Genomic DNA, 16,385 nt, shown 5'->3' on the forward strand with positions numbered 1-16,385 from the left:
ACTCCTGAGACCTACCTCGACACTTTTGTTAAGTGTGTAGGGACAGGATGGCAGGTATATAGGACAATACTGGTATATACAGTCTCCTGTATACCTGTGTCATGTATACCTGACACAGGTATGTACAGGAGGTATACCCCTAAACAACATCCACAACACAAAAAAGACACAACAACAACCCATACGCAACACAACTTCTAAACAACAACTACAACACACCAATCACAGAACAACAATGCCTACACAACACATCCCCTACACAACAACCACAACACAATAACCACAGCACAGTAACCCGTACACAACACAGCTTCTACACAACAACCACAACACAATGACCCCTACACAACAATCACAACACAATAACCACAGCACAGTAACCCGTACACAACACAGCTTCTACACAACAACCACAACACAATGACCCCTACACAACCACAACACAATGACCCCTACACAACCACAACACAATGACCCCTACACAACCACAACACAATAACCACAGCACAATAACCCGTACACAACACAGCTTCTACACAACAACCACAACACAATGACCCCTACACAACCACAACACAATGACCCCTACACAACCACAACACAATGACCCCTACACAACCACAACACAATGACCCCTACACAACCACAACACAATAACCACAGCACAATAACCCGTACACAACACAGCTTCTACACAACAACCACAACACAATGACCCCTACACAACCACAACACAATGACCCCTACACAACCACAACACAATAACCCCTACACAACCACAACACAATAACCACAGCACAATAACCCGTACACAACACAGCTTCTACACAACAACCACAACACAATGACCCCTACACAACCACAACACAATGACCCCTACACAACCACAACACAATGACCCCTACACAACCACAACACAATAACCACAGCACAATAACCCGTACACAACACAGCTTCTACACAACAACCACAACACAATGACCCCTACACAACCACAACACAATGACCCCTACACAACCACAACACAATAACCACAGCACAATAACCCGTACACAACACAGCTTCTACACAACAACCACAACACAATGACCCCTACACAACCACAACACAATGACCCCTACACAACCACAACAACACAACAACCACAACACAATGACCCCTACACAACCACAACACAATGACCCCTACACAACCACAACAACACAACAACCACAACACAACCCCTACACAACAACCACAACACAACCCCTACACAACAACCACAACACAACCCCTACACAACAACCACAACACAACCCCTACACAACAACCACAACACAACCCCTACACAACAACCACAACACAACCCCTACACAACAACCACAACACAACCCCTACACAACAACCACAACACAACCCCTACACAACAACCACAACACAACAACCCCTAAAATACAACCACAACACAATAACCACAGCACAGTAACCCGTGCACAACACAGCTCCTACACAACAACAACCACAACACAACAACAACTACCACAACAACAACCACAACACAACAACCCCTACACAACCACCACAACAGCTGTCCTCCCCTATATAAAGTCAAGACATAAAGGCTGGTGAAGTGCAGTAAACCTCCGCTATCACACTGAACAGTGGTGCAGGAGACTCAAGTACCCTCACTGTGAGGTGACCCCTCACACCTCCTGAGGTGACCCCTCACACCTCCTGAGGTGACCCCTCACACCTCCTGAGGTGACCCCTCACACCACCTGAGGTGACCCCTCACACCTCCTGAGGTGACCCCTCACACCTCCTGAGGTGACCCCCTCACACCTCCTGAGGTGACCCCTCACACCTCCTGAGGTGACCCCCTCACACCTCCTGAGGTGACCCCCTCACACCTCCTGAGGTGACCCCTCACACCTCCTGAGGTGACCCCCTCACACCTCCTGAGGTGACCCCTCACACCTCCTGAGGTGACCCCCTCACACCTCCTGAGGTGACCCCCTCACACCTCCTGAGGTGAGCCCCTCACACCTCCTGAGGTGACCCCCTCACACCTCCTGAGGTGACCCCCTCACACCTCCTGAGGTGACCCCTCACACCTCCTGAGGTGACCCCTCACACCTCCTGAGGTGACCCCCTCACACCTCCTGAGGTGACCCCCTCACACCTCCTGAGGTGACCCCCTCACACCTCCTGAGGTGACCCCTCACACCACCTGAGGTGATCCTGTACCTTGACCCCTCATCTCACACGTCCTAGCACAGTCCTGTACGACCTCACACGTCCTAGCACAGTCCTGTACGACCTCACACGTCCTAGCACAGTCCTGTACGACCTCACACGTCCTAGCACAGTCCTGTACGACCTCACACGTCCTAGCACAGTCCTGTACGTCCTCACACGTCCTAGCACAGTCCTGTACGTCCTCACACGTCCTAGCACAGTCCTGTACGTCCTCACACGTCCTAGCACAGTCCTGTACGTCCTCACACGTCCTAGCACAGTCCTGTACGTCCTCACACGTCCTAGCACAGTCCTGTACGACCTTGCACGTCCTAAAACAGTCCAGTACGTCCTCACACGTCCTAGCACAGTCCAGTACGTCCTCACACGTCCTAGCACAGTCCTGTACGTCCTCACACGTCCTAGCACAGTCCAGTACGTCCTTACACGTCCTAGCACAGTCCTGTACGTCCTCACACGTCCTAGCACAGTCCTGTACGTCCTCACACGTCCTAGCACAGTCCTGTACGACCTCACACGTCCTAGCACAGACCTGTACGACCTCACACGTCCTAGCACAGTCCTGTACGACCTCACACGTCCTAGCACAGTCCTGTACGACCTCACACGTCCTAGCACAGTCCTGTACGACCTCACACGTCCTAGCACAGTCCTGTACGACCTCACACGTCCTAGCACAGTCCTGTACGACCTCACACGTCCTAGCACAGTCCAGTACGTCCTCACACGTCCTAGCACAGTCCTGTACGACCTCACACGTCCTAGCACAGTCCTGTACGACCTCACACGTCCTAGCACAGTCCTGTACGACCTCACACGTCCTAGCACAGTCCTGTACGACCTCACAGGTCCTAGCACAGTCCTGTACGTCCTCACACGTCCTAGCACAGTCCTGTACGTCCTCACACGTCCTAGCACAGTCCTGTACGTCCTCACACGTCCTAGCACAGTCCTGTACGTCCTCACACGTCCTAGCACAGTCCTGTACGTCCTCACACGTCCTAGCACAGTCCTGTACGACCTTGCACGTCCTAAAACAGTCCAGTACGTCCTCACACGTCCTAGCACAGTCCAGTACGTCCTCACACGTCCTAGCACAGTCCTGTACGTCCTCACACGTCCTAGCACAGTCCAGTACGTCCTTACACGTCCTAGCACAGTCCTGTACGTCCTCACACGTCCTAGCACAGTCCTGTACGTCCTCACACGTCCTAGCACAGTCCTGTACGACCTCACACGTCCTAGCACAGTATTGTACGACCTCACACGTCCTAGCACAGTCCTGTACGACCTCACACGTCCTAGCACAGTCCTGTACGACCTCACACGTCCTAGCACAGTCCTGTACGACCTCACACGTCCTAGCACAGTCCTGTACGACCTCACACGTCCTAGCACAGTCCTGTACGACCTCACACGTCCTAGCACAGTCCTGTACGTCCTTACACGTCCTAGCACAGTCCTGTACGACCTCACACGTCCTAGCACAGTCCAGTATGGCCTCACACGTCCTAGCACAGTCCAGTACGTCCTCACACGTCCTAGCACAGTTCTCTCACACACCTCGTGTCACACACACCTCGTGTCACACACACCTCGTGTCACACTATTGTAACACGGGTTTGGTGTTCCTCTCTCTACTTCTCTTCCTTCTACTCCCTCTACCCGTATTCTTACTTTTATTTCTAAACCAAGGGACTCCAAAACTTTTAACAAAGCCAACTCCACGCCACGTGGTCCTAAGACGATTGACCGACTTAGGATTCTACACCCAGTATGACGTGACCTAAGCTCTGCACAAAACCCTAGAGTCACCTCTGCTGCCACCACCAGACCAGTAATACAAGAGCAATGATCGAGGTCTGGATCGATCACGCTAATTAATCAACCTAGGGGCTTGATCCCCACTATAAACGATGACCTTGAGTGTGGAATAAATTAGATGGGGATGATGAATTCCGATCCGATGTTAGAATCGGCGCCCAATGCAACTCTGCCTCGTGTGGACCACGTGACCAGGACAAGTTTACACATAACCAAATGGAAACAATAAAATGCAAATTAACAACAAATTTAATTTATTAAGAGAAAACTAAAACAAAATCTAAATGTGTTCACTCCCTATCACTTTAACACTCCCTACTTGACCTGAATGGCAAATGAGAAGACTACTTCTATACATAACCATAGCAACTATACCTCTATGTTTTCCAGCTAAGATGTTGGGCTGGTCTTGGGGAGAGGTAAGATGTTTGACCTCTCCCAGCTGCTCGGCAGATCACACTGATTTTTTTCTTGTCTGGACTACCCCAGACAGAGTATTGTATCCTTCCGCCTAGTCAAAGTCCTACCCAGTTACTAGCAAGGTTTAAGTTATAACAATTAACCTCTGTTGTACTTAATTGATCCAGACTGGTTGAATTATTTTACTGAATTAAATTACAAACATCTAACGGCAGAGCTGTTCCCGATCACAAAAATGGTTTGAGAAATAAGTTGAGAAATAAGTTTGAGAAACTTTGAGAAATACTAGACATGTCAACCCTGCTGACCTATGACCGCCGGTCACTCCGCCTTAAAAGTTAGATCTGATTCGTGACGTCACTGATGGTGACTTAAACTCAATAATTAGAATACTCTTGATATTGTATCCAGTACTATTATACAATACAATTTTAATGCAAAATGAATAAAGGCTAATTTTCTCTAAATTACTGAATACTATAGGATGATTCATTATACGCAGCTATGAACAAAGCGTTGGTTATTTCCACCGCGAATTCCCCTGGGGGTCAGGTCACCATGCGGCTCAGCTTCCCATTCTCTTTTGTCGATAAACCACTCTGGATAATTCTTACAACAGCCTAGTTTGTTACACTATGACAGTCTATTTAACACAAGGGGCACACGTACTAGGGGACACAGGTGGAAACTGAGTGCCCAAATGAGCCACAGAGATATTAGAAAGAACTTTTTTAGTGTCAGAGTGGTTGACAAATGGAATGCATTAGGAAGTGATGTGGTGGAGGCTGACTCCATACACAGTTTCAAGTGTAGATATGACAGAGCCCGATAGGCTCAGGAATCTGTACACCTGTTGATTGACGGTTGAGAGGCGGGACCAAAGAGCCAGAGCTCAACCCCCGCAAACACAACTAGGTGAGTACAACTAGGTGAGTACACACACCTCGTGTCACACACACCTCGTTTCACACACACCTCGTGTCACAGACGGTGTGACACAGCCAGCATGCGGCACCAGGGGACACAGAGATGCCTCATCCACTAAGACATCGCCAAAGGTCACCATGGAGGCTGCCACGAGGTAAACATTACCAGCGAGACAGACTACACAACCACCTCCTCCTCCATGACCGCCTAACACGGTGACACCCAAGACACTTGTCAATAATATGTCTTCCCACACAACTGTAGCTAACAAGGACCAGTTTTTTGTCAATGCGGCTTGACAAAAAAACTTGCTGCGGCTTCAGGCACCGGGGGTTTAAGGGGGAGCGTCAAGGGCGCTACACCTGTCAAGTGAGTGAGGGCCCTCCGACAGGTGTTTTCTACACCAGCACAAGTTCCTCCTCCGAATTATGGGGGTGTTGAAGGGCGCGCCAGACCCGCCCTGTCACACAGTTTACTGAATACCGGCTGGGGAGGGGCGGGGCGGGGGGAGGGGCGGGGCGGGGGGGGGGATAATGGGTGGAAGCCATGGGGGTTTAACGTGGGCATATATGCCTCTTCACAGACACACATCCAGATTAACACGCGTTTGGATGGACACACACACACACACACACACACACACACACAACTAAATGAGTGGGATATAAGGGAAGTCAAGATGGAAGCACCTTGGGAATGAGTGATCACGGTGTATTGAACTTTGAGTACCTGGTAGAGCTAGGAATTATCCCCCCCCCCGAAAAAGAACTAGGAAAGAAAAGGCTGGCATACCGAAAGGGAAATTATGAGGAGATGAGAAGCTTCCTAAGGGAAATACCTTGGGACACAGACCTCAGAGCTAAGTCTGTACAAGATATGATGGACTATGTCACCCAAAAGTGTCAGGAGGCAGTAAACAGGTTCATCCCGGCCCAAAAGGAAAAATCCGAGAAGCAACAGAAGAATCCATGGTATAATAGGGCATGTATGGAAGCAAAGAAACTGAACAAAAGAGCGTGGAGGAACTTCCGGAATAACAGAACACCAGAAAGCAGAGAGAGATACCAGAGAACCAGGAATGAGTATGTCAGGGTGAGAAGAGAAGCAGAGAAAAGTTATGAAAATGATATAGCAAACAAAGCCAAGACCGAACCAAAGCTACTCCACAGTCACATCAGAAGGAAAACAACAGTGAAAGAACAGTGAAACTTAGAACAGGCGAGGACAGGTATACAGAGAATGACAAAGAAGTGTGTGATGAACTCAACAAGAGGTTCCAAGAGGTCTTCACAACAGAACAAGGTGAGGTCACTGTGCTAGGAGAAAGGGACGTAAACCAGGCGGCCTTGGAAGAGTTTGAAATTACGAGAGAGGTGGTCAAGAGACACCTGCTGGATCTGGATGTTAGAAAGGCTGTTGGTCCAGACGGGATCTCACCATGGGTACTGAAAGTGTGCAGAGGCACTTTGCTTGCCACTCTCCATAGTGTATAGTAGGTCACTGGAGACGGGAGACCTACCAGAAATATGGAAGACGGCGAATGTGGTCCCAATATACAAAAACGGCGGCAGGCAAGAGGCACTGAACTACAGGCCAGTATCCTTGACTTGCATACCATGCAAGGTGATGGAGAAGATCGTGAGAAAAAACCTGGTAGCACATATTGAGAGAAGGGACTTCGTGACAAATCGACAACATGGATTCAGGGAGGGTAAATCTTGCCTGACTGGCTTAATAGAATTCTATGACCAGGTGACACAGATTAAGCAAGAAAGAGAGGGCTGGGCGGACTGCATTTTCTTGGATTGTCGGAAAGCCTTTGACACAGTACCGCATAAGAGGCTGGTACATAAGCTGGAGAGACAGGCAGGTGTAGCTGGTAAGGTGCTCCAGTGGATAAGGGAGTACCTAAGCAATAGGAAGCAGAGAGTTACAGTGAGGGGGTGAGACCTCCGATTGGCGTGAAGTCACCAGTGGAGTCCCACAGGGCTCTGTACTCGGTCCTATCTTGTTTCTGATATATGTAAATGATCTCCCGGAAGGTATAGATTCATTTCTCTCAATGCTTGCGGACGATGCCAAAATTATGAGAAGGATTAAGACAGAAGAGGACTGTTTGAGGCTTCAAGAAGACCTAGACAAACTGAAGGAATGGTCGAACAAGTGGTTGTTAGAGTTCAACCCAACCAAATGTAATGTAATGAAGATAGGTGAAGGGAGCAGGAGGCCAAATACAAGGTATCATCTGGGAGAGGAAATTCTTCAGGAGTCAGAGAAAGAAAAAGACTTGGGAGTTGATATCACGCCAGACCTGTCTCCTGCAGCACATATCAAGAGGATAACATCAGCGGCATATGCCAGGCTGGCCAACATACGAACAGCATTCAGAAATTTGTGTAAAGAATCATTCAGAACTTTGTATACCACATATGTCAGGCCAATTCTGGAGTATGCAGCCCCAGCATGGTGTCCATATCTAGTCAAGGATAAGACTAAACTGGAAAAGGTTCAAAGATTTGCCACCAGACTAGTACCCGAGCTGAGAGGTATGAGCTACGAGGATAGACTGCGGGAATTGAACCTCACTTCGCTGGAAGACAGAAGAGTTAGGGGGGACATGATCACTACATTCAAGATTCTCAAGGGAATTGATAGGGTAGATAAAGACAGGCTATTTAACACAAGGGACACACGCACAAGGTGGGACAGGTGGAAACTGAGCGCCCAAATGAGCCACAGAGATATTAGAAAGAACTTTTTTAGTGTCAGAGTGGTTGACAAATGGAATGCATTAGGAAGTGATGTGGTGGAGGCTGACTCCATACACAGTTTCAAATGTAGATATGATAGAGCCCAATAGGCTCAGGAATCTGTACATCAGTTCATTGACGGTTGAGAGGCGGGACCAAAGAGCCAGAGCTCAACCCCCGCAAGCACAACTAGGTGAGTACAACTAGGAGAGTACACACTAAGAGCTAAGGAGAGCTAAGCTGCTGGACGTGGCAACAAGAAACTTTCTAAGCCAACACATCAAGGAACCAACAACAATGAGAGGAGAGGAAGACCCAGCCTTGATTGATCTGATATTTACCCTAAATGAGTAGGATATAAGGGAAGTTAAGTTGGAGGCACCCTTGGGAATGAGTGATCACAGTGTATTGATCTTTGAGTACCTGGTGGAGCAAGGATTTATCTCCCCCCAAAAAGAACTAGGAAACAAAAGGCTGGCATATCGAAAGGGGAATTATGAGGAGATGAGAAGTTTCCTAAGGGATATACCATGGGACACATTCCTCAGAGCCAAGTCACACACACACACACACACACACACACACACACACACACACACACACACACACACACACACACACACACACGTTGGGGGCGCCGGTGGCTGTGTGGATAGCACGCTGGACACGTAATCCTGTGGCCCGGGTTCGATTCCCGGCGCCGGCGAGAAACAAAAATGGTCAGAGTTTCTTTCACCCTGATGCCCCTGTTACCTAACAGTAAATAGCTACTTGGAAGTTAAGACAGGTGTTACGGGCTGCTTCCTCTGTGTGTGTGGAAAAAATTTATTAGTAGTTAGTAACAGTTGATTGATAGTTGAGAGGCGGACCAAAGAGCCAGAGCTCAACCAGAGCAAGCACAACTACGTGAGTACACACATTCAGTGTGTGTTTACAGTGAATATCAACAGAACGAGGGGGCACGGATGGAAGATTGGGCAACCTGTCTTAAAAATAACGTCGCATTTCGCCGTTGGCCCGTATGGCCGAAAGTGGACGTAATTTGAAAATTAAAAAAAATTAAAATAAATTTGGGATTTCTTTTCAACAACAGTAAGTTACGGGTCCTCTGATAGGTTAGGTGGGCAGGAAATTCTCATAAAGTTTCAAAACGTTACTTGAGAGTTTCCGCTCCTAACCTTACCGAGTAAGCCGGACGACTCAAACAGAAAACGGGACAGTACGCCACTTTTGCGAGTCGATTTCATTTCAAATTATGTGCAAATTTGGCCATAGTGTGCATACGAGCGAAAAGTGACGTTATTTTTAAGAGGATGGGTTGTCAATGACTCTTCCTGTGTCATAAAGATGTTAGAAAGTTGTCTTTTAGTGTAAAGGTAGTGAGTAGCAGTCTCCGTGGTGTAGTGGTAAGACACTCGCCTGGCGTTCCGCGAGCGCTATGTCATGGGTTCGTATCCTGGCCGGGGAGGATTTACTGGGCGCAATTCCTTAACTGTAGCCTCTGTTTAACGCAACAGTAAAATGTGTACTTGGATGAAAAAACGATTCTTCGCGGCAGGGGATCGTATTCCAGGGACCATAGGATTAAGGACTTGCCCGAAACGCTACGCGTACTAGTGGCTGTACAAGAATGTAACAACTCTTGTATATATCTCATATCATATCTCATATAGTAAATGTCCACAGGTGAGAACGTGGTTGGTAGGTGTCCACGCAGGTGGGAGCGTTGTTGTAAGGGAACATAGAGAGAGCGTGGTTGTAAAGGCCCACAGGTGGGAGCGTGTGATGAACCTCGGCGCCATCTATAATCCAGTTCCGGACTAAAACAGTTGACCCTCCCATTAATATTAGCTTCCCATCTTCTAGTCTGCTGTGCATTTTTTGCCCCACCACAGACGTGGCCACACATTTACAATGCTAACCAGCATATATACATTGTCTTCTGTCCTCCATGGACAGAAGGGTGAGGGTTAGAGATCTGTTAAACATGGTGACGCGCTACGAGGGACAGGCGACGGATATCAGTGAAGCAGAGAGTGAAGGTCGACCTTGAGACGAGCTAGCCAGAGGGGCTAGTTGAGCGCTGTGGACTTCACTGGTTGAGCGTACTAGCGAGTACGCTAAGACGAATGGGACGCTTGAAGACGTCTCCATACCTGCAGCTAGCGTGAGGGCTAGTGTTTCTCGTCTTCGTCCGAGGAGTTTAGTGTCCGTCATCTTTGGAGTTAGCTAGGGTGAGGACTAGTGATGCTCTGGACGACCTCTCATAGTGAACTGTAAATAGTAGAGGCCCATGGTGGGAGCGTGGTTGTAGAGGCCCATGGTGGGAGCGTGGTTGTAGAGGCCCATGGTGGGAGCGTGGTTGTAGAGGCCCATGGTGGGAGCGTGGTTGTAGAGGCCCATGGTGGGAGCGTGGTTGTAGAGGCCCATGGTGGGAGCGTGGTTGTAGAGGCCCATGGTGGGAGCGTGGTTGTAGAGGCCCATGGTGGGAGCGTGGTTGTAGAGGCCCATGGTGGGAGCGTGGTTGTAGAGGCCCATGGTGGGAGCGTGGTTGTAGAGGCCCATGGTGGGAGCGTGGTTGTAGAGGCCCATGGTGGGAGCGTGGTTGTAGAGGCCCATGGTGGGGGCGTGGTTGTAGAGGCCCATGGTGGGAGCGTGGTTGTAGAGGCCCATGGTGGGGGCGTGGTTGTAGAGGCCCATGGTGGGGGCGTGGTTGTAGAGGCCCATGGTGGGAGCGTGGTTGTAGAGGCCCATGGTGGGAGCGTGGTTGTAGAGGCCCATGGTGGGGGCGTGGTTGTAGAGGCCCATGGTGGGGGCGTGGTTGTAGAGGCCCATGGTGGGGGCGTGGTTGTAGAGGCCCATGGTGGGGGCGTGGTTGTAGAGGCCCATGGTGGGAGCGTGGTTGTAGAGGCCCATGGTGGGGGCGTGGTTGTAGAGGCCCATGGTGGGAGCGTGGTTGTAGAGGCCCATGGTGGGGGCGTGGTTGTAGAGGCCCATGGTGGGAGCGTGGTTGTAGAGGCCCATGGTGGGGACGTGGTTGTAGAGGCCCATGGTGGGGGCGTGGTTGGAAAATGACAATGAGACAAGTCTGGGAACACTGCTCTAGACCAACAACCAAGTTATCACAGGACGCAACCCACAACAGTTGCTTAACTCCCGGACACATTTAACGGCTCAGGGAGACAAGAGGCGTAGCAACGTGACCAACCGCTTCTGTCCTTCCTGCCAAGGGATTGAACCTGGATTACTATATTGTGAGTCGAGGACGTAGACCACTGTGCTAGCAGTCAGGTTGCTCACTTTATGAACCACGCCAGACATTCTCGACTGGCTGAAATGGTTCATTTGTAAGAGCAACTTATTATTTATATCAACTCGAAGTAATATAAGTAGTAATTTTTTTATTTCTTATGTATTTAAACGCAAGAATTTGTGTGGTGATGCTCACGACTGCACGTTATTGTAATTATTAAACCGTCATGCTAAAGATGTGTGCAACTTTTATAAATTCTTGGCAACCACGAGTGCTGGAAGTGCATGACATAATCACAACTATTTCGGACAAGTAATGGGTAAAAATAACTAGAGTGCGTCAGGCATGAAGAACGACGACAACGTGCATAGTTGTGGAGGTCGAGGCCCTCTCCTCCGGGTCCAGGCCAGCAACAATATATGGACCAGGGGAGGAGAAATAACGCCAGAGTTGTCCCAGACGAAAAAGCGTGGCTGAGTTAGGGAGGTGTGACCATTCATCTTGGTGCTAGAGTAATATCAGAGCGGGCGGCGCCCCGGCCCGCCCCGGGAGTAGCTGGCTGTCACCGGCGCCATTGTCTGCGTCGCTTCATACCCCACACCCAGGTGACGAACAGCCCAGTTGCCCTTGATGCATGTGACCGGAAAGTATTGAGGTGAGACGCTCAGGAATTCCTGTGAAATGTTTTACGACACTGAAGGTAATATTTTTTTATACATATTGGTTGTAAAATTCCGAGTAATTTTTATCAACCTATTTACACCTTTTCAGTCGGACAAAATGACGTACAAAACTCTAAATATTTTTTATAATTATTAATCATTCAAAAATTCAGTCCTTCATTGCCATAAAACCAATATAACTCCAGACACAAAATCAAAATATATATTCAAGTACGCATGTACTGAGGCCCGGCCGCACCACGGATGCATGCCGCCCCCAGCACACAGTGACGGCTTGGTAAGATGGTCTCACACATGATATTAATGCTTGGAGCAGCTGCCTCCCAGAGTCTCATCTCCTGCCATTTATTCATCACTTTAAACTACCAGTTCACTACCAATACCAACACACAAAGTACCAGTTTACAACCATAACCAACACACAAAGTACCAGTTTACAGCCATAACCAACACACAAAGTACCAGTTTACAACCATAACCAACACACAAAGTACCAGTTTACAGCCATAACCAACCCACACAAAGTACCAGTTTACAACCATAACCACCACACATAATAACATAAGAGGGGGGGGGCGATAAGCTTCTCACAGCTGAAGGCATTAATCAGCTTGAGGCATTAACGAATATTATTCTTTTCATCTTCCTATATAATGTATTGGGTATCATATCGACGTTCCTTGTGTTCTCTACTACAAAGGTTCCCCCGTCTTGAAGTTCGAAACCCCCTCTGAACGTTTTCTTCGCCAATACCTAAGACACATTATAACGTCATCTTGTTGTCGTTGGGAACGACGCATCACTTACCTCACTTGTCAGTTTTAATCAACGCATATTCATTTTGAATATGTGTACCTCTCCAAGGCAAGTTTCCACGTACCTCTCTAGTACCGTGTAACCAACTAGGTACCTCTCTAGTACCGTGTATGCAACCAGGGACCTCTCTAGTACCGTGTACCCAACCAGGTACCTCTCTAGCACCGTGTAACCAACCAGGTACCTCTCTAGTACCGTGCAACCAACCAGGTACCTCTCTAGTACCGTGTAACCAACCAGGTACCCCTCTAGTACCGTGTAACCAACCAGGTACCTCTCTAGTACCGTGTAACCAACCAGGTACCCCTCTAGCACCGTGTAACCAACCAGGTACCTCTCTAGTACCGTGCAACCAACCAGGTACCTCTCTAGTACCGTGTAACCAACCAGGTACCTCTCTAGTACCGTGTAACCAACCAGGTACCCCTCTAGCACCGTGTAACCAACCAGGTACCTCTCTAGTACCGTGTAACCAACCAGGTACCTCTCTAGTACCGTGTAACCAACCAGGTACCTCTCTAGTACCGTGTAACCAACCAGGTACCTCTCTAGTGCCGTCTAACCAACCAGGTACCTCTCTAGTGCCGTCTAACCAACCAGGTACCTCTCTAGTACCGTGTAACCAACCAGGTACCTCTCTAGTACCGTCTAACCAACCAGGTACCTCTCTAGTGCCGTCTAACCAACCAGGTACCTCTCTAGTGCCGTCTAACCAACCAGGTACCTCTCTAGTGCCGTCTAACCAACCAGGTACCTCTCTAGTGCCGTCTAACCAACCAGGTACCTCTCTAGTACCGTGTAACCAACCAGGTACCTCTCTAGTACCGTCTAACCAACCAGGTACCTCTCTAGTGCCGTCTAACCAACCAGGTACCTCTCTAGCACCGTGTAACCAACCAGGTACCTCTCTAGTACCGTGTAACCAACCAGGTACCTCTCTAGTACCGTGTACCCAACCAGATGGCGCCACCTAGAAAATAATTCCCTCCTCTATAAGCAAGGAGAATACTCTATCCGTCTACTCCCTGTTGAGAGAGACAGGTTAACTCACCTTGGAGTCAGAGAGACAGAGGCACTCCTCCGGACAGGTGGCCACGGCGACAGCCTCCTGCACCACCAGCGTGGCCGCCACCACCACCACCACACTCACCACACACCACACCATCCTGAAGCACAGATAAGATAATTATCAGAAGAAAGCACCAAGTCATTACGACTATATAGCACTGGGAAGGGGTCAGGATAAGGATTTGGGATGGGACGGGGGAAAGGAATGGTGCTTGGACGGTCGGGGATTGAACGCCGACCTGCATGATGCGAGACCGTCGCTCTACCGTCCAGCCCAAGTGGTTGGGCCCTGAAGCACAGAACATAAGACATCTAATTAAAGTTCTATATGAGTTATGAGTAATTATATTGTGAATATCCAGGCAGATGTATTTCCCACACTTTCTGACAGTGGCCGTGTGTATATATGTATCACATGTATACTGTTAACTTGTGTTAAACTCCCGTTTTTTATACATAGTCAAAAATATATACCCACATTTTATCCTGCGACACTTGATAACCAATAAAATAGCTTCATTAAGAAGAACTGAAAGCCTGGACGATGGTCTGAGACCCTCAGCTGACACTGGACACACCAGTACTAGATCTGCCACCACTCCAGGGGCCGGATTCACGAAGCAGTTACGCAAGTACTTACGAACCTGTATATCTTTTCTCAATTTTTGGCGGCTTTGTTTACAATTATTAAACAGTTAATGAGCTCCGAAGCACCAGGAGGCTGTTTATAACAATAACAACGGTTGATTAGGATGTTTTCATGCTTGTAAACTGTTTAATAAATGTAACCAAAGCCGTCAAAGATTGAGGAAAGATGTACACGTTCGTAAGTACTTGCGTAACCGTTTTGTGAATCTGGCCCCTGGCCACTTACAAATAGTATATTAATATATACAGTAAACAATTCCCTCGTAAATACAGTAAATTGATGGGATTATTGACACCATACGCCTGAAACGTTATTCGTGCTAGTGGCTTTACAAGAATGTAAAATGAACACAATATCTATGTACTCTCTTAACCCCCAATGTACCTTCCTTCCTTGATGGAGCCCCACTACACATCAAAAAGTCAACACCAGCAATCAACAGCCAATTAATGCACATCTATATTGTACCTACTTCAATGCACCGTATGGGCCAATAGGCTCTCTGCAGTTACTTCCATTCTCATGTACCCACCTCACCCAAAACCTTTGTGTCACCTCACCCAAAACGAATAAAAAGCAAGATTTAGGTCAAATGTATCATACACAGTGTATGAAGTGTATCATAAGTGTAGTGTTAAGTGTTAACAAGTCTTTGAGAATGTAAAAAGCCTTTACGAAACACTTCTAGTCGTCAAAAATGAATTTTGGAGAATTGATATTTCCATTACCACCGATAGTGAAGAAAAAGTAAGAAATATTGAGAAAGTTCTTGTTAGAATTATTAATCTTACCTTTTCAGTCATATTCAACAACAAATGTTTACAAGAAAGACTGCTACCAAAATATACTAATATATAAATTATATATATATATATATATATATATATATATATATATATATATATATATATATATATATATATATATATATATATATATACACAAAACACTTGGATAAACGCACATGTGTAACCAAAAAAACTCTTCCCCGTGAAGGATTCGAACCTTACATAACCTGGTGCATCAAACACTGGCATATCCAGTACGGTAACCGCTTGACCAGCACAGACTACACAAAAATCGTTGGTAGTACAGGACTATTTCCCCAACGACCCGACAGCACTCGCTGTCGGTCATTTTCATCAAATCAGTCACTTCAGGGGGTTCAGTACGTGTGCAGGCTATGTTTTACTGGGAGCAATGGGGCTGACCCCGACATGTTTATGTTGGACACCTACCCCAAAGCAATCACAGTGTAAAGTTGGAAGATGCTAGCCCCATGCATCTGGCTTCCAACCTTGACCAGACAAACAAACATGACGTTCTCTCTTATATAAATTATACAGGTCACTTGATGGAGTTAGCATTGCTGTAACCAACTTCACTACACACACCTTTATCACTGTAACCGTCTGTGCTGCACACAACCAGCATCACTGTATCCATCTTCACTACACATTATCTTCATCATGTAACCAAAAAGATTGCGTCATTAAAGTGTTGGGAGCCAGTATAGAGCAAATCTCTCACGAGAATATGCATTTAGCATGTCAATATATGAATGCAGTAATATTTCAAAACACAATAAAACTCTATAGACATGGGGCTGACTATTTCATCGCCCCTGACTCATGTAAAGTGGGCACAGACTATCAAACAGGGCATGGGTCCGACCCTATTATGACAGTTGCCATACACAGGTCTCCCTGCAAAGTTTAATGAGGCCAGTCTTAAGCATCAGACAGAAATCCACTTTT

General features: G+C 47.7%; 1 protein-coding gene across 1 annotated transcript in view; it reads right to left on the bottom strand.

The window, feature by feature from the left end:
* Positions 1–14,079, bottom strand: part of LOC123765282 (leucine-rich repeat and immunoglobulin-like domain-containing nogo receptor-interacting protein 1) — a 107,845-nt gene extending 93,766 nt beyond the window's left edge. The window contains exon 1 of the mRNA XM_045753822.2: positions 13,963–14,079. Within this exon, the coding sequence (XP_045609778.1) occupies positions 13,963–14,076 (114 nt within the window). The 5' untranslated portion in view covers positions 14,077–14,079. The remainder of the gene's footprint in view (positions 1–13,962) is intronic.
* Between the last annotated feature and the right edge of the window lie 2,306 nt (positions 14,080–16,385).

The sequence above is a fragment of the Procambarus clarkii genome, chromosome 33 (genome assembly GCF_040958095.1).
Source record: "Procambarus clarkii isolate CNS0578487 chromosome 33, FALCON_Pclarkii_2.0, whole genome shotgun sequence".
Taxonomy (NCBI): domain Eukaryota; kingdom Metazoa; phylum Arthropoda; class Malacostraca; order Decapoda; family Cambaridae; genus Procambarus; species Procambarus clarkii.